The sequence below is a fragment of the Lissotriton vulgaris genome, chromosome 3_2 (genome assembly GCF_964263255.1).
Source record: "Lissotriton vulgaris chromosome 3_2, aLisVul1.2, whole genome shotgun sequence".
Classification (NCBI taxonomy): domain Eukaryota; kingdom Metazoa; phylum Chordata; class Amphibia; order Caudata; family Salamandridae; genus Lissotriton; species Lissotriton vulgaris.
Window position 1 is genome coordinate 25,969,306 of NC_141690.1, and position 22,073 is coordinate 25,991,378.

The 22,073-nt window shown below is 41.0% G+C and overlaps 1 protein-coding gene across 1 annotated transcript in view; it reads left to right on the forward strand.

Moving 5' to 3' along the window:
* Positions 1 to 22,073, forward strand: part of ARAP2 (ArfGAP with RhoGAP domain, ankyrin repeat and PH domain 2) — a 1,270,949-nt gene that overhangs the window by 1,035,736 nt on the left and 213,140 nt on the right. Inside the window, exon 25 of the mRNA XM_086964430.1 lies at positions 5,484 to 5,558. Within this exon, the coding sequence (XP_086820556.1) occupies positions 5,484 to 5,558 (75 nt within the window). The remainder of the gene's footprint in view (positions 1 to 5,483; positions 5,559 to 22,073) is intronic.

Below are 22,073 nucleotides of genomic sequence, written 5' to 3' on the forward strand. Positions count from 1 at the left end.
AGCAATACCTGGTCCCGCAGGAGGCAGGGAGCCAACTGGGACTGCGGGAGCCTTTCCCAGTCCTTGGTAGCTGGTAACAAGCAGGCTGGCTTAACGTAGGAGACAGATGGGTCAAGCATTTAAAAACACCAATACATTAAATAAGTAAGACATAACACAACATAAAAATCCAACACCAATTTATAGCAATAGGTTATATTTGTATGAACAAATATACACCGAAATGACAAAAATTGAATGCAGGGAACCAGAGATATGTATTTTTAAAGAATAAATACTTTCTAGGGCATAAAAAACAAAAGCACCAACTTGGAATATATGGTCCTGCGTGACCTGGCTAAAGTCAAAGTTTGAGGCCAACTGCGAAGGAGTGGCGGTCGAATACACCAAGTGGGAGGCCTCGGTCAAAATTTTAACTTTGCACTTGGAAACGTTTTCAGAGCTCTTTCTCTTGTCATCGAGCAAGACACTTCATCAGGCCTGATCCACATCAACCTTATCGGCTTGGTTCAGCTTGAGGCCCCAGTCATCTCTTGGACGTCTCGTCGATGGCTACAGCGCTAAAGCTTTCAGCGGGATGAACCTGAAATCCACATTCCATGTCTTGACTCTCGAAAACATGGAGCTTTCTGCAAAAGTTGCTCCAAACTTCTGGAACTTCTTCCTGAAGTTACTCTAGTGGTTCAAAGTGTCCAAACCACCAATTAAAAGGCCTAAAAGCTCTGAGATGGTCCTTGGGATGTTGGGACTATGTTTCCCAAAGTGTACCTGGCCAAATCCTTAAAAGTCCACTGGACCCACTCCATATGGGTCCTTGTTGGGGGAGATGATGCAGGTGGAGCTATGTTAACCTGTTGCTTTATGCTTTTGCCTGGCTTTGTGAAGCCAGGCAAAGTCCTTAGGACTGTAATTCCAGATTTATTAGCATGTGCGTTCCTTCAGAGTGCAATCCTTGGGCTGCAGATCACGGCTCCGGCTGGGCAGACTTTCTTCTCCTTGTTGTTTCAGGCAGGGATCTTTATTTGCTGGGCAACGCTCCCATATTTGTTTACAGTTCCTGGCTAACAGGCAGGGGGGCACCGCTTCCCAATGGGGTGCAGGGTGCCAACCTCAGGTATGATAATTTCCTCCAAAATAGGGCATATTCTTCACCCAGAAAGCATTACTCTTCCAAAAAACAAAATGGAGAAACACTCTCCTGGAGGATAAGAACTGACTAAGCCATCCCACTGACGTGGCTAAGACCTGACTGAGCCATGTTACTGACATGGCTAAGTTTCCCCAACACTTCGCTTCTAGCCCCTCTGCTAATCCAATTACAGGGTCTTCTGTCTGGTTTGGGGGTGCAGGATGTGAGGGTGAGGGTGAGTGTGTGCTGCCCTATACAGTCATTCCATCTTTGAAGACCAAGTTGGCTACTCCACCCCCATCCTGCCTATTGCTCTGCAGCTGCAGTGCTCCTCCCACACAATGTCCCTTTTTCTAGTCAGGCCACTTCACACCTCATCCAGAAAGCTTGGCTCTGCCTGGCAGAGGCTGGCCAATCGGAGACGGGCTGCTGTAAGTCTGGATTGTGGCTCATCAGAAAAACAAGTTCTTTAACTTCTTCTCCATGATAATTATACCATAGATATCAATGGGGAGCTGTTGGATTTATTGTAACTATCATTATGATACTGTGAAGTTTTTTTTGGTCCTTTCTTTCAATAGTTATACCTTAATAAAGTATTCCCATGTTAGCCTAAAGTGCCACTGAGCTACAATGGGGAAAACAATGCTGGTAGTTTTCCCTAGTCAGGGCATATAAAACATTTGTTATAATGTCCCTGCTAATACTTACAAGGAGGCACCTTACCCATAGGGCACCTAGGGGAGGTATTAGGGGTGACTTATATGTAACAATAAGGTACTTTAAGACTTTGTTAGTACCTTTAATTCCAAAGTCGAATTTTCATATAATTTAAGCTTAAAAACAGACTGCAGGGCTGGCTTTTAAAATGACAGCAGGCACCACAGTGCACACTTGACTGCAATAAATATACTGGGCCTCTAAACCCACATGCCCCAACATATACTAGAGGCTTACAGGTAGGTTGACATGCCAGTTGTAATTGCACCTATTTACCATATACCTTTTAAACAGAGCACTGGCTCTGGTTAGCCGAGCCCAGGGCACAATCAGAGACAGTAACCACCAGTATCAGTCAGAGAAAAAGGAGGTGATCAGGGCAAAAAGAATGACTTTCTCACAGAAAGCCAACACGCTCAGGCAGCTAAGAACAGAATGTTCCAGGAAGAGAAGGGAGAAAAGTTAAAAAAAGGAACATAAACCTGTCTGGTTACATTCTATTATCCAAGAAATGAACAATTGCTATGTAAAAGTAACTCGTCTTTTATAATAATTGTATGGGCATGTTAAAACAAAAAACATTTTTCAAAAGACAGAGAAAATGCAAAGCAATTCAATGTCTTTTATCAATTTATCAGCAGAAATATTTGTATACTTTGGCAGTGAACTACATTTGTTAAGAAACAATATCACTTGAAGCCATACATTCTCACTATTCATAGGGAGTGATAGAGGTGTTACTTAAGCTCCAAGCAGTCTATGATTAAAACCTACCACATACCACCATCTCTTAAAATTAGCACCAATAGCATGTTTCCAATTTGCAGTATTTGCTTTTTTTTATTGCACTCAGCATGTTTAGCAATTGCATATGCAGGGTCATTCTATTTAAGGAAATTTGATTTTGTTACACAGAACCACTGTGTAAAATAAAAGCATATTAAGAAAAGAAAGAGAATTGTGTGCAGTAAGGTGGGTTGGCAGAAGCATGAGGATACAATATTTCGTGGTTCAAGAGGAGGGGAACAGGGGCTAGATAAAATAAAAAACATTCAGAGATTTTGGAAGGAACAGGCTATCCCCTTTTTGGCACATTCATGATCTAAGAAAAACAATTATCTTTCTGAACTGGTCAAACTCTCTCTTTATTTCTGAAAATGCTAATTTGGGCCAGTGTTTGTTCTGTACTTTTGTTGCAGATTCCAGTAGGAACATTGCAGCACTTTGCTTTATGTGCAGCAACTAATGATATAGCAGTAGCAACCTAATTAACTGTTGTTACACGAGGCCCAGACTTCTGCCAAATTCGTTATTGTTTGCTTTGGGACTCGGTGCACTTTACCAATTATAACCTGTGCTAAAGTGCTTTTGCGCTTTCCTTATATAATTTGCTTGTAAGTCCCTAGTAAATGGTACTGAATGTACCCAGGGACTGAACATTAAATGTGACGAATGGGCCTGTTGCAATCATTGTACAATCTTCTGAAGTAGCTTATTAAAATATGTCTCAGGCTTGACACTACGGACTGTAGCACAATTTTAATCTGCGATTTTGACCTGGCAAAAAAAAGCCTTTTGTCAGGCATAAAGCTTCCTTTTTAATACATATAACACAGCCCCAAGATATGGTCTAAAGGCTCATAGAGCTGGATGCCATGTATTTCATGAAGTATGACATGTGGTATCATGTTTTACATGACCTGGCGGTGAAAAACCCCTTAAGTAAATTTTCACTACTGGAGGGCTTATCTCTTTCATTGACTAGCAGGGAGTTACCTTCTAACATCTACTATGGGATAACGTTTTCAGGGTAATGTCAGGGTTTAAGTCATAATTGTGAAAAGGCAATTTTTAGAAAGTGGGTGTTTTCTTGTTCTAAACATTTTAACCTTCTTTTAGTATCCTGGGTCATAAGACTGTGAATGGCCCTGGTGCTTGGGTTTGTGTATTCCTTCCAGACAGTGACAAAATGGGTCTTAAGTGTGGACAGGATGTGTCATCCTACTGGGATGGCTGGGGCTCAGTTGTACCCAGCACCACTTACATTTCAAAGGGCTTTGCCTCCTGCACCCACAAAAAAAACCTGACACTATTCTTTTGTCACCCCAGACTTATTGAAGTATTGAGAGGGAAAAGGAAGAACTTTCTAGAACCAGATGTAGGGGTAGCATAGTGACTCCCCTCACTTCAAAGTCCAGCACTAGGTATAAATATTAGACCTCCAGAGCCACTAAGTACACTTCTGGACATGTGAACATTGCAGAAGAAGGACTGCCTTGTTCCCCAAAGGACAACCCTGCAATCTGAGGGCTGCCTTCTTCCCCAGAAGACTTTCCTGCCACTCAAGCCCTGCCTTGTTCCCGAAATGACTATCCTGCTGCTTGAGACATGCCATGACCTACAGAGAGATACCCTGATGCTTGAGGTCTGTCCCGCTCTCTGGGAAGGAAGACTGAACCTGTTCCCTTCCTCCTAGGTTACTTGAGTGACTCTACCTAGCTGGTCTGCTGCGCTGGACCAGCCTGGACCTGCGAATGGACCTGGCTGAGCTCTTGTGGCCTCTGCAAGAGTGAGTTGTGATCCCCAAGAGATGCCTTCCCATGTCCTGGACCCTAGGCTGGCATGAGAGTGCATTCCTCGACAAGAAAAGGTGAAACCCTCAGGTTTTGGGCTCTTCACAACCGGAAACTGGCCTATTCACGCCCAGACTGTGCCACCTGCAAAGACCACCATCACTGAGGTCCCTGGTGAATCAGGCTCTTCATTCTTCAGTAATAGCTGGCAGCACAAGATCTTGCTACAACCACGACAACCCATTGTTAGTGCTTATGCAAAACTCAAGCAACGATCATCTGCGACGCCCAACTGCAGCTTCGCATTTCAGAGACTACCGTCTGAGACCCCAGGCCAGCTCTTCGCTCTACCGCAACGACCACGTGTGATGCACTTGCTGCTGTTAGCTACCTCCTTCACGACGAATGTAGCTCTTCGTGCTGGACATTGAGAATGTAACTTTTTCACTGTAACTAATCTGGTCTCTTTATCCAGCTACTTGAACTTGTAACGTTCCCCAGTATAGCATGACCAGATTACCTCAAGTGGCGCTTTGTGCTTTTAGGCACTATACTGACATAACATTTTTAAGTACAATCTCTCTGGTTCTATTGATTGGATTTTTGTTGTTCTGATAGAATTGTATTTAATAAAATGTACTCTATTTTTCTAAATTGGGGTGTGATTTTTTTTGCGCACTGCTTTCACTGTATTACTGTTTGAGTGCTGCATAAATACGTCACACGTTGCCTCTAATTTAAGCCTAACTGCTTTTGTGCCAAGCTACCAAAGAGTCAAGCAAAGGTTAATTTAGTGACTTTTGTGGTTCGTAAGGACAAGGATTGTGGTTGATGCCTGAGTGGGACTTCCACCTCTCTCAACCAATAACCTGATTTCTTATAGCTGTAAAGCGTTGACACTAGGGCTATTTTGCAACTGTTATATTACCTCTAATTTGACCAGTGTCAACAAAACTGGAATGGATACATTTATGTGTGCATGCTATTATTGCGCTAGTAAGTCTGATTACCATATGTTTGCTATAATGCATTTTTATTAAAGGTGGCTGTTTGTCTTTTAGGTTTCTCAGGAGGAAGATGTATTGATTGACATTTATGTAGACAAGAAGGAGCCTGAATGTGGTGTTCTTGTAAAAGTAAGTAAAGCCTGAAAAGGAAATTTGAGTGCCTTTTGTTGGTCATGTTGGTGTGGATTTATTTACTGTATACAACAACGTACCAAAACCAGATCAAAAGACAATTCAAAAGACTTTCCTAAAACAGTTTTGTTGGCTTATTGAACCCAGTTAAAATCCTCAGAATAGAGGGAGAAACATTCCATTACATCAGAATTAAGTAGGATAGTATACAGGGAGGTTTTTAGAGGTTGCTATAAAGATGTTCTAGTTTTTGACAACCTAGGTCCTTTTTCTATTGTCCTAAAAGTTCCAAGTAGCCGCTGAGTTCTAAGGGACTTTTCAGAATATGAGAGTTTTACGTTACATAGAGAGGTCCATAGAATGAAAGTGGTTTGAGAAAGTGCAGAACTTCTTCATCATCATAGATTTACAGAAGAATGTAGCACTAGTTGTGCTACTGTTATTCCACTTCCTGAAAATGAACACTGAATGATAGAGGAGAGAAAGCAGGTACATCAGAAATCTGCATTAACGCAGAAGTTAGGAAGTGAAATGAAGGATAGCAACATCTGAAGTCCAATGGTTCTAGAGGGAAAAAAAGACCGATAATCCACCAACTCTTCTGTTTTTGTGGACTTTAGTAGTACGGAATGCACTAAAATGCATTCTAATAGTAAAAGGAATCACGAATGAAGAGTTCTTTTTTATCGAAAAGCAGAATTGTTCCATCTTGTCAAACTGCAAGCAATAGTATTTTTAGCATTTCTTCGTGATTTTCGGAAAGTGATTTCTGATCCTGCACAGCGTTATAGCTTTTGAGTGGATACTAGATGAATAGTGAAATATGTACTAGGCAAAATGTTTCACTGACACATAAAGTGAAGCCATAATTAATATACGTAAAAGATCTCTGTCAAACTTTCATGTTAGAAAAAGTCCTTAATTTTAAGAAAAGATTCACTTCGATGTTATTGATACATCAACTTGTGATCATGGTAACCGTAAAATTATGCCATCATTATAGACAGATCACATAATGCAATTTGTGTCTGGCACATTTAAAATATATTTGGGTCTAACCAAGAAATATATTTGTTACAGGTCATAGTAAAGGCTTTGGGTAGTGCCTAAAAGTGTTTTAGGAAATCATGAAGAATATGGTACTCTGTACAGCGCTAAGGAAGATATCCATATATAACTCCTTTGAGTGTGCAATTTAATTATTTTTGGAAATGACAAGGTCCTCGACAACAGGTTTCTTCGTCCAAATTCTTCTCTTGTTGGGGGTCCATTCATATTTTATAAATAAAAGATTCTGAAGCTCATTTTTCAAGAATTTAAAATAAAACAAAAATCGTAGAAATTGGAGCAGTTTTTTAAGCTCATTAATGTATGTTGGTAAGCATGTATTTTAAGTGGTTAAACATACTATCATTTTTAGGATTTCCCTGAAAGATTAAATTAGCTCACTTTGTTTAAAAGAATGTTAATTTGCATGTACATGATTAGGATGATTTTTTTTTGTTTTGAGTCTTTGTTTCGAAATAATTTTTAACGACCTAAAGGTGTTATGAGCTTTCAGAAATGTTATTGTTAAATTGTGCTAAGATGTATGTTGAATTCTTAACAAGGTGGAATGTCTTGTTTTAAGTTGTTTAAAACCCCTTTTTTAAAGAAAAGTATTCCACTCTTTCGAAACGAGTTACAAAAAGGCTTTCAGTTAGAATCTAAATAATGATTTAAACTAAAAGAAATACATTCATTTGCTCTTTTATCAACCCCCCTCCTCCACCCCCCACTCCCCCCCCAAAAAAATGCCTGGCATGTTGTGCATTACTGCATGTATGTGGAAGAATAGACATGTCACATTTGCGAACATTTCCTGCAAAATATTAAAAAAAAATTCTTACATCAACATATATATTTCTAAGTCTTTGCAGGACGAGAACATTTTTCGGTATTCTACATGCTTTGTAGTCCTGGGATTAGTATTTTTCACCAAAGAAACTGTTTTATGTTCAGTAATCATGGCGAAATGTACTGATGTAACTAGTATTACACGTTACTGCTATTACTTGCTGCCTAGAGGTCAAGAATTATTTTAAACTTCCCTCAAACATTAAAGCCATACTCAGAACATTTAGACCAACATTATCTTAATTGCAGTTCAAGGATTTCTATTGTAGTCTAGTTCCTATATTCCCAATAGGCTCTGCGCACTGCAATAACATAAACGGTACTTTAGACGTAGGACTGAGGTCGACTAGGTCTCTACTGAATATGTTAGACTTAATTAGGTATGCCAGCTAGCTCAGAGGTCACTAGAAACTTTCTCGAATGAACAGGAAGGTGTTAACTTTCCTGATTAGACAAGAAGGGATTAGCTTCTGACAACCGCATAAACATGACAACTTTGCTCCCTCCAGAATAAGGAGTATATCTCCAGAGTCGTGTGAAAACAATAGATAGCTTTTTCACTCAGTCAATCGAGCATGCTTAGTTTCACCAGAGTGCAGAGAAATAGAGAGACTGGCGTTTTCAATAAAAGTTGTTATTTATTGAGCAGTACTCTTTCTTATGCAGGAGAAGTGAATTGCCACAATTGCAATACTTGTCATAAAGTAAAGCGCGTACAGTAAAAGGAGTATTGTGAAATAATACTGTAAAAGCATTTATATGGTTTCTGAGCCATATGATACTTAAAACGGATAAAATATGTACAGTTACATCAATGATAAAAGTTGACTAAACATACTCAACTGGTGCTTCTAAAATTCGTCTACCCCGGTGTACCTAACCTAAGCCTAGTACGTGGAAAGGAGTAAGTGAGCTGCAGTTTAAGTTAAGTTAGTTTTGCCAAGGATCTGAATCAAGAATTCTCTAAGGATCTAATTAGCTCCGTATCTTGGCTTAGAATGAAGGAGGTCTTGTATCTCTTTCTAAGGTCTAGATCTCCCAGCAACCAGCAAGGGTGACTGGAAACACTGGAGCTGGATTTCTCGGCAGGAGAAAAGACAGCATCTCTCTCAGTGCGTCAAATGGGAGGGTCGGCTTCCTTCGGCATTCGCATCAGCTGGGCTTTGGGTAAGTAGATAGCTGCTCTGCTCCAAACCACTGTGTGTTGCTTAAGGCAAATGCTGGTATATTTATACCTGGAAGGTGCCGTGTTTGACGTAAGGTTGGACATAAGACGTCACTAAGAACTGTCACTAAGAACTGGCAGTTCTTTCAGGACTCTCAGGAGTTCTAGGACACAACAAAACAAAAGCAGGCAGAATTCCCGGGCTGCTGGAGGTTTGGTTTGTTTAAAGAACGCGTTGTACTTTCCAGGAGTCTAGGGAAGTAGCCTTGCCGTATTTGGACTGCATTGGCTATGACTAAATATGAATATGATTCTTATGCCTTTATAAGGATATGATTTGTTATAACCACATAAGGGCATACATCGGGAATATTTAATTAGGGTCCTAGATACGTTCACAACACCCACTCCATGTATAATGTCCATCATTACTAAATACTAAGCAATATATAAACATATAAGTATGCATGTGTCTTCCAGCCCACCCCAAAATCCATCAAATGCATTTTAAATGGTATAGATACACGAAAATGAGTATTATACTGTACGCTTTCAAGCAGTGGTATCATTCAGATAACATTTTGTTCATTTAGATGTTCACTGAATGAATCACGAAAATTACATTCGTGAAATGGCTCTTAATACAGAAAGAAAGGTTGAGACCATTTCATCAAATATTTATACAAGATGTACATGTGCTAGAGGCTGATTCAAAATATTGTCTCTAGAGTCTCTAAAAATAGAAGTTCTGTTCTCTAAGAATAGTTCTACTTTAAGCAGAGTACCATGTGCCAAAAAAGTAAATATTTTGGAAATTGGGAAAAAATAATTTTGCTTTCATGGGAAAAAATAGTTCCACTTGTTTTAAGCAGTGTTGTTTATAAAAACTGAATTCAGAGTTCAGGGAACGCTGTATGCTCGCTATTTCAAATATTATTCTCGTTGATAGGAGAGAACATTACCTCAGATAGGCCAGCAAAAATTTGTCTACAACAGTAGGTGAAAGTTGAGCCAATGCTGAAAAATCAGAAATAGTGCATATATGCGATGCCTTGCCATCATCGGTGTTCAGATCAGCAATGGTCATGGAAGGTTGTACCTTTGTGGTGCCGCTTTCATCTCGTACTTCACCCTCACCTAATCGTAATGGTGAAGTCTCAACGAATGCCGTCATCAGAATAGGTAGCCGCTGGGGACAACACGTTGCATGAGTCATTACCGGACCAAGCAAAGCATCGATATCCATTGGTACTGCTGATGGTAGTGTAAGACAGACATCCAACATGCATTCTTCTCCGCATAGCAGACATCGAAGCACAGGTAAGATGCAATTTTGCCAGATTGGTCTGAATGAAAGAAACCGGGTAGTATTCAGAACTCTTAGCCGGGCTAATCCGAGGACTTTAGTGATACAGTCTCCGTACCGTACTATTAGGATCGTTTCTTCCATCGTAGCCTGAGTTTTGTCTGTGACTTGGCTTGCCATTTCAGAGCAGAAGGAACAAAAATAAAATTCCTGCTACGAGTCCCAAAATAAGAGTCAGGACACCGAAAAAAGAATGCACAAAATTCGGGAAGATGCCCAGAGCTGTTTCAAAGGGTGCTAACAGTCCTGAAAAAATTGTCTTAAATACATGTGCGATGCCACTGGTATCTGACATGTTTAAGATTTGGCTTAACATTTCTACGAAATGCACGGGGCAATTTGTCGATAATAGGGTATGTATCTCTGCCGCTGTGCTTGCAACTTGCAGGTCATACATCTCTTTGGACGAGGTTAAAGGCACAGTTGTTTGTAAAAGAATTGACTTCATTCTGCTTAAAGTATCAATTCGAATAGAAGAGATATTCACAGAAGGCCATATTGCTGCCTCCATGTCTGGATTGCTGTTTGGATACAATACTTGCATACAACAAATGACCCTGGAAGTAACGCTCACGAGATAGGCTTTTCCAGGCATCATGCCACAACAGCTGTGGTCACTTATTATAACGTAGCTACGGTTGGAAAGTTGTTTGAAAAAGGGCTCTATCTGTGTAGCAGGGGTGCCGTGTAGATGACATGATAGGTTGTTTGATGAACCTTCGCAGGCTCCATGCAAGTTAATACCTTGACACAGAAGTGTACCGCTTAGTGATTTTTTATAATTGTTACCACTAAGAAATACCTCTTGTTTCCCTTCACTATAAGATCTATGTGTATAAGGTAAATTCCAGGTTGACTTGATGTATCCTTTACCCAACCTTTCATACAGGCCTGCTGGTATATACTTTTGGCAGTATTGAAGCTGAAAAGTTGTTATCGGGATTGTAATGGTGCCATGTATTATCCATTCAATGACAGGTCTTTCTGACATTGTCAATGGTAATCTTTCTAGTTTTTCAATACTCAGCACCATATAGTCTGCTCCTTTTTGTTGAGGAAATATAAATTTTATGGTCAAGAAATGTTCCCTAACGTGTACCCCACCGTCTCCATGTACGAGCTTAAAGTGCATGTAACTTCCCTCCTGTGCCAGCTATGAAGACGCAAATACATTTGCGTCCAACGTTAACATGTCCTCTTTCAGATCCACCCTGAATGGGTTGAATATTCCGTTCCTAAGTATGCCTTGCCAACGTCTTTTTATGGTATACTTTACACGTTTTTCAGCTCTGGCGAAGTAGGCCCTAAATTCTGCCCAAGAGACCTTTCCCTCTAGATAATATGGTTCCCAAACATTAGATATCAGATATGATATAGGTACGAGTTGATCTGACACGCCAGACTTCTGTCTCTTTCCTCTAGTGTAAATGTCAAGTCCCCTGCACCCTCCAGCTCCAAGTCAATCACACGTCATGCAGCTGCGCGCGCATCCAGATCTCAGATTTCTGCTGACATTGCAAGATTCTGCTATGTACCCACCCACTTGTGACACTTTCATGTGACGTTTCTAGCACACACCTCTATGTTCACGCCTAGTTCACGCCTTCTGATTACGTATTGCTAACACGTGTGTGCTTTTATCTTGTTTCTCTCAGCTGTTACGCCTACTGTATTGGTTTCCATTATATGATTTGAGTATAAAAGTTATGTATTGTCAATAAAGCATTGCTCTATCCCTTCCTGAACCCCAGTGGTGTCAGGAACCCGATATCCGGTTCAAGAACCATTCCTTTTTAAGGAATAAAACCCCTAAGAACTCTAACACCACGGACTCTGCGTCTTTCTTTCCGATTGAGTTATTCTGTTTTTAGTACTTACCTGCATAGAAATTAGGACGGTAATTAAATATTTACCACATTGTGCCAACGAGATTTGTCTATCAGTCGCGCTCCAGAAACTGTTTATTTGAGGTCATGTAACGGTCCTAAATTTAGGCGTCCCAACTTATCATGGTTGTCGTTTTAAATTACTGAATCCCTTACGGTCCATGCTCGTGTGTTCAGCTATGAGAACCTGACCAGTATATAACTTCTGCTCAATTGTGCAGTTCGCGTACTAGCTAGGTCTTATGTGACCTCTGATACTGTTTCTTTGGACCGAAAGTTGCTGAATGTTACCATACATTGTTAATCTCCACCGTTTACATTTAGAAATCCTACTCTTTTCTACTAAACTTTGGCCTATGACTTCATTCTGGACATCCATTGGACAATTTAGCTCACCCGACTAGTAGCCTTGAAAAAGTCCTTGTGTAGGACGAAACACGTGTTGGTGATGTTTAATCCTGCTGGAATAATCTGTGCTTTGGAATCACAAGAATAAAGATTGAAAATAAAAACAAGTGGACTATATCCTAGAACTCTATCATTGCCATTGAATGTTATGTTATAACCTGTTTTTGTGTTTACTCTACAAATACTAGAGTCTCACTTACTGGGGGCTACTTAATTTTGCTCCAAACCTTACAACTATTGCTTTATAGGAGTGCTATCCTCTTTATTTTGTTTGGCTCTTGTGACACACCGCATAGTGTGCACTGACGGCATCTTTTGGTGGTAGGTGCCTTGAGGTTCTATAGCACCCTAGAAAATTACTTCTCTTTTGATACAATGTGTACTCAACATAAAGACAACGAATAACTGTTTATATAGGTGTTGTGCAGACATTTCCCTTTAAAAGGGAACACTACCGCCTTTGCTTTGTTTCTGAGATTTGTCTATCAGTAAGGTTAAAGATAGAAAATAGTGACGTTGTGTGGATTAGACGCCATGGCACGTAGCCTGAACTGAGGTTTTGTAACGTCCAGCCTAGCTGTACAATAGAACGTAATTGGGACTGGCCATGTTGTAACATTAGCATATCCTGTTCTATTATATCAATAGCAGATGATTTAATGCTGTCCAGTGAATACATTCTGGAGGACAGAGTCCACTACAGAAAGTGATTTTTCCAAATTAATACGATCAATTTCTTGTATTTTTTCTGCAGTTTCAATTTGAGTTACTTTCCAAGCTTCATTGTAAGCTGCGTATATAACGGCGTATATGAAACGTTTTTGACGCTTTTTGCGAGGTCCCATTATGAAATCCCGCAAGTCAGCACCTTCTTTAAGTAAAGTGTTGCTTAATTTCGGGTAGTGTGGATTTCTGTAGCCATTCTAGACATAGTTTTCCTACACTGTATGTTGTAACTATCCCTGGATATTGTCTCTGGGAATATCTTGGGTCTAGCCTGTTCTGTTTGAACCTGTATTTTGTTCAGGAATCTATCTTGACAGTTATTAGTGTCTGTGGGCCAGATCGATCATTTGGTCGAATCAGGAATTGTTCTGTTTTGTTTTAAAATATAGGACACATCTAACCCCTCATATGTAGTGGTGTTTCTATCAGGCATAGGCTTTGGTATAGACAGGTTGTTTAAATCTTTTATCTTGGCTACACCAAGACAGGTTGTTTATTGAATGGTGTCATTCAGGAACAATATTTGTTCTGGGATCATGCAGGCTCTAAATAATGATTCTAAACCTTGTACCTGCCACTCTTTTGTACCCCAGATGGTTTTTGTCTCAATGTTATTTTTCCAAAATTCAAAACCAAATGTAGACATTTTTTCATAAAACTTTTCAGAATAAATCAATGTAGTATTTGTCAACATGTTTTTCACTCCTGTCTTATTCATAATTTAAAATAAAACGTTTCTGGGTTAGTGTAATTAAACCCTGAGAAGTATGGAAATGTTTCATAAAATGTTTTTAAACTGCCTTTTGGAGGAGTTTGACAATGTTCCCACTGATTGTAACTGAAAACATTTCTAGGATTAGCAGATTTATGCAGATAATGATGCCCAAAGTGATTGAAGCAATACATTTCCTCATAATTCGATGAACCCTGTAAATAATCATGTTCTGTAAATTGTGCTGACATTAGAAGTACTAGGTGATAAAAAGTCACTTAAGGAAATCTTGAATTGGTGTGGATATTTCAAGAGCTCAACCGGGCCATAGATTTCATAGTCAGTTTTGTCACATGCTATACCACCAGGTATAGGGATGGCTGTGATGTTCACTGATGATAGTTCTCTTTTTTCGATGTGAGAAGATCTGTGTGGTTTCAGGACCAAGTTGATGTTCTGACATGCTGTGTCCATTGTACTATATTTTCCATCAATAAATCTACCCAAACTTAAAACCAAGATGAGCCACAGAAGGAGGAAAAGTACACCTAACACAATCCATAATTTAATCCATGTTGAAATCAGATATGTTTCTCTCAGTTGATGTAAGAGCTCTGTAATTTTTTCTTTGAAAATTTTTGTTGCTGGCTTATCTCCATGTTCACTTGGATCATCGGAAAAGTCATCAAAGTTGATAAAGTAGCCAGATGCAGTTCTGTCAATTGGTGGAATTGCTTCTGGATTTCCATTGTTCTTTGGATTTTCTTTTGTTACATTTGTATAGTCAGAGGCTACATCGTTCTAGACAGGTGTTTCTTGACGAACTGTTGCAATTTGGGTTTCAAGAGGCACAAGTTCCATGGCTTTGTTGCATAGTCCTTTTGTATTCACTGCAGGTTTATCAAATGTGATTAGTCTCTCAGTTTGAACCTCTTGGATTGTAGCAAGAATTGGTCTTCTGCTATTTCTTGGGAGTCCACTGGGCCTACTACTTATTATTGGCCACAAGGTTGTGGTTTTCACCAGGTCGATTGATACAACTCGGTTCTCCTTTTTACCAGCAAGGGGCAGTAGTACTACTGATCTTGTTCCGCTGACAGCTAAGACAGGTACTGCTTTTGCGTATGAAGGCCCAAATTCCTTCTTCACCGTGATTTTTTCTCTGACCAGATCCCCAATCTTTGGAATCCAGACAGGTCTTGCTGGGACAGGTGGTTTTTCTTTAGTGGTTGTTAACTTTAGCTTTTAGTTATTTAGACTTTTTCTTGTTTCATTCAAGTCCTGTAAAACAGTCAAACGATCTTTGATATCAAAGGTTTTTTGTTTCACCACTAAAGTCTGAAAATCCAGATCCTGGATGATCATTCTAGTACCAAACAAAAGTTTGTACGGACTCATACCTCCTAGAGAATTTCTTGGCATGTTATGTTAAGACTACGTTGGACACTTTTTAGATGTTTGAACCACCCGTCACCCGAACCTAATACCCTCGCTGTTATAGATTGCTTTATGTCACGGTTTTTTCTTTCCACTACCGCATTTCCCTCGGGATGGATTGGACTAGAATACCGCAATGCAATGCCCATGCTGGCCATGGCCTCCTTGTAAGCCTGAGAGCTAAACGTAGGACCCTGGTCAGAATGTAGCATGCCAATTGCGTATGTGCCGATAAAGACTCGCAAATCTTTTATAACAGATCTGGCGCCAGCCGAGCGCTGGGGCCACATCCAAATGAATCTTGTCTTAATAATTATGGAATCGCATTTCTCCGTCTGGATGTCTGCGCATAGATAGCCTGATGCTGTCTAATAGAGGTGTCTGGGCAGGTGTCTGTTCCGGTTCACAACTGCGATCTCTATTGCAGTCCTGACAATTCATTGCAAAGTTATAAATTTGCACGCTCATCCCCCGCCACCAGTATTTTGATTTTAATTCTATTAGAGATTTCAGGATCTCTTGGTGCCTCAGACCCAATCCCATGTGTGCTTCTTCAATCAAGAAGACTCTCTGGTTTGTGTTTGGAATTACTCTATCCCCCACTCCCGGGATTTGAGCAAATGGAACGGAGTTCGCATCCATTATGTATGTATTTCCGAGTGGATAGTTTAAAGGTAACGCTGCATAAGTGCCTTCTATTGAGGCTTTTACTGCAAGCAATGTTTCGCCATCTATTTGTTTTTTCGGACGCTTTTTTGTAGCTACAGAAGCCGAGTGATCAGCTGCCGCTGTGGCTCTGTCAGCCAATGAATTCCCTGCAATGTGAACGCCATCACGTTGATAACTCAGTATATGGATCACGTGAGTCTTTCGTAGTTCTTTCTGTAAAAGAACTACTTGTTCCCATAGTTTTTTATGCTTTATTGTGGCACCTGCCTCATCTTTGTAACCGTTTTTTATCCAGGTCTGCATGGAATTATTGTAAGACCGGACGCAGTAATGCAAATCGCACACTATAAGTGTCAGGAATTCGCGATCAGCATTTTCAAGCGCCATCTTTAGAGATCTAATTTCAGCTCGCTGAGCTGTACAGTTTCTGAGTGATTCAGTTTTAGTGGCCATCGGTCTGAATTTACCTAAGCGCCAGCGACCTTTAACAATCGCGCACGCAGCATTGTAAATTTGTTTTTCCACAACGTAGTGTTGTGCAAATCTGTCCGTGTGGATTACACAGGTGTACTGTTCGAGAGGCAGAATCTTAATTGACAGAGGGCAATCATGTTCGTATTCCAGATCTTCTAGTTTTTTTCATTTTCGGATCAAAAGCGTGTTTCGCGTCTTCTGTAGCAAGAGAATTTTCCCATTGTATCCATTTTGGATCTAGAGCTTTAGCATTTAGAATGCCTGGTCTTGTTACTGCCTCAAGGGCTGATACTGCTGTTAGTAGAGATATGCTCTTCCCTTGGGCTAGGGCTATTTCCATTGCTACAGCAGTTTGAACCGCAGTCAGAATTTTTTCAGTAGAACTGAATTTCATTTCAGCTTGTGTGTACCAGTGTGATTTGTAAGCTATTGGTACCGTTTCTCCCTCATTAGAGGTCAGGTATGTGAATCCGCATCTTCCTGGGATGACTTGGATTACAAGGTTGCGTTCGTTTGCGCGTGTTTGCAGTTTTGTTTTAGTTAACATGTCTGTCTGTAAAGATCTTAAGATTTCTGTGTGTTTTTGAGTCCAATTAATTGGTTTAAAATCAGGTTTTATTAGTTCGTAGAGAGGTGTGACGGGGGAGAACCAGATGACCCAATACAGCATGACGGACAACAACTTTCTTTGAACAATGCCCTATTGCTTTTACCTTTTTTTGAACAGCAACTGGAAAACTGGAAGAGCAAGGAGGACATTCCACCCGAACCTGATGCTGGGTCTCCAGAGGAGCACAGTTTCTTTAATTAGGCGAAACTCATGCCGGAACACGCCCACGACATCCAGGTAAAACCCAGCCTTGAACACCCACAGGTGTGTTCATCACCCGGAGTCTGCGGAGTAGTTGAGAGAGACAAGGAGAACGACGGAGGAGAGTGGAGTACGAGAGCAGAGAAGGAGAGTGGAGACTGGAGAACGGAGGCAGGCATCGGGGACGTCACAGGTGCTTGGACCTTCGAGGACGAAGAGGAGGAAGCGACCGAAGGAGAGCCCAGAGCGAGACGAGTCGACCACAGCGACAAGCCAGGAGGCCAACGTGAAGGCGCTTCGCCCAGCCACACTTCGAGGGAAGTGGGCTAAACCTCCCTGAGACTCACAGGGCATTCCTCTTCACTACCCCCCCTCCCTCTCACTGAACCAGCACCATAGTGCTTCGGAGTTGGTTATACACATGTGACTCTCACTCCCTTCCCCCACACTGTATATAATTGCACCAGGACTAAAGTCAGTCTCGCATCTACATTTCCATACCGAGACCAGAGCTGGAAGGTAACACAACTGACCTCCGGACTACAAGACCCAGAAGTCCCCGGGAGAAGAGCGGAGCGGTAGCAGAGAGGCGAAGGAACAGGCAGTCCATCGCGGAGACAGAGTCAGAGATTCCCCTTCCCTATTACCGGAAAGTGATTCAGCGAAGGCGCATCTTTAAAAACAATAAAACCTGCATTACCTACAGTACCTATCTCTGTGAGTCTGTCCCCATCCCCACAAGAGGTTTAACCCTCTCTGCATAATTCAGAATGTATGTTCTTCCGAAATTCAGGAAACCTAGAATCGATTGTAAGTTTTTTAGCGTTTTTGGAGCTTGAAGTACTGCACACTTCTCTAAGAAGTTGTCTGCTAGGCTTTTGCCTCCACTTGATAATTCGTATCCTCGAAATAGGACAGTTAGATGGGCAATTCGTGATTTTTTAAAGTTAAATTTGTACCCTTCAGATGCGAACCCAAGTATGATGGTGTTCACTCTTTTCAAGTGAGTCTCCAGGTCATCGTCTGTAAGATAGGTGTTATCGACATAAGATAATGCCTCATCATCATACATTTGTAGTAACTCTGTTACCCTGGCAGAAAATAATCCTGGGCTGTTCTTGAACCTCTGTGGGAGACGACAAAATTGTTTTTGGGTCCCCATGCTGGAGAAAGCGGTCAAATATCTGCTTTCAGGTGCTATGTTTTGACAGAAGAAACCATTTGAAATATCTAATGTTGTTTTATATTTTTTGCAAACGATATTATTCATTAGTGCTGCACTGTGTGAGTTTTGCACTGCAAAAGTTTTACAGCAGGAGTTTAGGTGTCTGTAGTCCAAAACTAGATGATATGAATCGTCTGGTTTGGAGACAGGAAACAAAGGATTGTTCATTTGTGAGGTGCATGTTTCAATCACCCCCTGATATTTAAGTTGATCTAAAATTTCTCCTACATGTTTTTTAGCTTCTTGCTTAACAGGATACTGCCTCTGTGCAGTAGGTTAATTTTTTTACTGGATTTTATGGTGATGCATGATTTTTATATAATGCAGGGGCGTGGGCCACTGCCCATTTTCTTGCAAATGTGTATTTTTTATGAATTGGAATGTGATTTGAGAAGGCAGGCATAATCATTTCTTCGCCATGTGGGCACTCCCTGACAAACTCTGGTGGCCAGTCTTTCTCTGCTAGAAGGATATCATAGCCTTTACATAGATTCTCCCAAAAGAGACCTCTTATTTTCTTAGTGGTATCTTCCGCTATACGTAATATTATTTCATATAGTTTATGGGGCACCCTAACTTGGGTGTCTGCAGTTTCCACTGGAATGTATTCATTCGTGTCCACTGTCTCCAGAAGATTCATCAGGATCTTGCGAGCTATGGGCACTTCTGCTGCGCTGTCTAGCATTGTCTGGGCCCACTCTCCGTTTTTTAGTTGTGTCCTCAGAATTCTCGGCATGTTTTACTTTAATACTGGCTACCTTCTTTCTGGGAAATTTTCATTTTTTACTTTGATGAGCAGGTTCCTTGTCTTTGGACTTGATGTGCTCTTCTTTATGTTCTGACCGTCCTCTTCTTTCCGATTTCTGTGAGGAAGTCTGAAAAGATCGAGAGGGACGTGTATCAATATCTTGATATCTGTCAGGTTTTCTCAAATTATCCCTATTTCTAAGGTTGTATCTTTTTTCAGAGGGCTCCCTTTGGGGAGACTTGCCTCCCCCTTCAGGAGATCTATTTCTTCGTTGGGGAGACCTTCCTCTGGACTGAAACTGTTTTTCTCTGGGAGAGGTTTGTTTATTACCTTCCAACTTCTTCTTTTGAGTAATAACATTATTTTTAATGAAAGCTTTTTCAGGATTTTCAATTAGTTGGGGTTTTACTGTTTTAACACCCAAACTATCTCTTCCTAATTCTTCATAGGATTTTTCAATTATTCTGGCAAGTTCAAAAGGCGGTTCACCACAGATGCTGCTTCTCCTTTTATGTTGGCTATTAATATAGCCGAGACTTGCTTAATGTCTTTCAGTAATTTCATACCTAGAGTTAAAGCAGGTTCTGGACCGTATTCATTTTGAATCTGTCTTAGTACATCTGGTATAACCGCCATAGACGGAACACCATGTGTTTTTGTGTAGATAGAAGCAAAGACTGTGCCCCAAGTGTCACAGTCCTCCACATGTGGTGCGATCCCCATTGGGAGACAGATATTCAAAATCCTGTGTTTTTCGTGAGGGGTAGTATCAGGAAATACTGCCTCTATTTGAGTGATTTTTTCAGCTAACCAGAATGGAATTTGTTCCCGTTTTGCGGGTACCTTACCCATACATGATTGTATATTCTGTGGTGTAATTTTATTTGTGATCCCCTGTTGCGGGGTGTTTTGTGGAATTTTAATTGCAGGTTGGACTGTTGAAGTCAATTTTGGAAAAGGTGATGGACAGAGTTTCTGAATGATGCAGAATACTCCTACCCAGTCAAGAGATCAGGGCTTGATCCATCACCGTTTTTTAGCTCACTGCACCATCCCAGCTCCAGAACCTGGCTATATGCAAATTAGTCTGTTCCTGTCCCAGTGCATGATGGGAACAGGGCAAACCAAACTACCAAGCCAATTCTTTTACTGGGAAGGAGACAAGCTACCGGGGACCGGTTTCTGGCATTTCAGCCTCGTCGGCCCGGCTTGCTTGAATCCTGATGGTGCAATGAGCTAGGGACTCACGTCTGAGTATACCCTCCCACACATAGTGTGGATAAAATCAATTTTGGAAAAGGTGATGGACAGAGTTTCTGAATGATGCAGAATACTCCTACCCAGTCAAGAGATCAGGGCTTGATCCATCACCGTTTTTTAGCTCACTGCACCATCCCAGCTCCAGAACCTGGCTATATGCAAATTAGTCTGTTCCTGTCCCAGTGCATGATGGGAACAGGGCAAACCAAACTACCAAGCCAATTCTTTTACTGGGAAGGAGACAAGCTACCGGGGACCTTTTCCAAAATTGATTTTATCCACACTATGTGTGGGAGGGTATACTCAGACGTGAGTCCCTAGCTCATTGCACCATCAGGATTCAAGCAAGCCGGGCCGACGAGGCTGAAATGCCAGAAACCGGTCCCCGGTAGCTTGTCTCCTTCCCAGTATAAGAATTGGCTTGTGTAGTTTGGTTTGCCCTGTTCCCATCATGCACTGGGACAGGAACAGACTAATTTGCATATAGCCAGGTTCTGAAGCTGGGATGGTGCAGTGAGCTAAAAAACGGTGATGGATCAAGCCCTGATCTCTTGACTGGGTAGGAGTATTCTGCATCATTCAGAAACTCTGTCCATCACCTTTTCCAAAATTGGACTGTTGAAGTCCGCATGACATATTTGACTAATTGTCTATGTATTTTAATTAGTTGTTTTAGTTGAACTAAAAGTTCTTCGCTTGACATTTTTTCAATGTAGGGGTGTGGTGTATAGCTGGCTAGAACCGGCCATGTGGCTCCTGGTCTACCTAGTGGACCGAGCCTGGTAATGTGATTTTGATGTTTTAGGGCGCCAATAAACCAGAGCAGGTGCTCTTGGTATGTTAGTGGAATTTCAACTTCCTCGAAAGGAGAGTATTCCTCTAGAGATTCTTCTATTTTGTAGTAGTGGAACTCGTGTGTTACAGCATGTGCTGCTGGAAAAGTTATCCAGGAATAGAATACCTCTGTCTGCCGATATTCATGGGCCTCTACCACAAATACGACTGTACCACCCCTTGATGATACTCCATTTTCTATACGTTTTATAGTTATAGTTTTTCTTATGTTGACCGGGATGATTATAGCATTCGGGTCGTCATTTTGGATAGTTGTGTCATCCGTTAAGAGTTAAGCTGCTAGTCTAGCTCTCTCCCTTTCTTCGTCACTTTCTGACATTTTACTGACTGAAAGTTTGCAGATCAAGTTTCAAGGAAACAAAGATTAGGTGCACAATATTTTGGAACACTGTATCCTTTAACGTTGACTAAACCAAAAACTAATACATAGGAATCTCTTCCTCCTAAGTTCTGGCAGATATTAACTTTTCACCCACTCCAGACGTCTATTGGAGTTTATACGGGAAGAGGGGTCTGTGTGAAAAGCACGACTGAGTTACTCTAGTATCTTGCATTAGATTATCGCCTTACCAAACGTTGGGCGCCATGTAGTGTAGTTCCTATATTCCCAATAGGCTCTGCGCATTGGAATAACATAAACAGTAGTTTAGACGTAGGACTGAGGTCGACTAGGTCTCTACTGAATATGTTAGACTTAATTAGTATGCCAGCTAGCTCAGAGGTCACTAGAAACTTTCTCGAATTAACAGGAAGGTGTTAACTTTCCTGATTAGACAAGAAAGGATTAGCTTCTGACAACCGCATACACATGACAACTTTGCTCCCTCCAGAATAAGGAGTATATCTCCAGAGTCGTGTGGAAACAATAGATAGC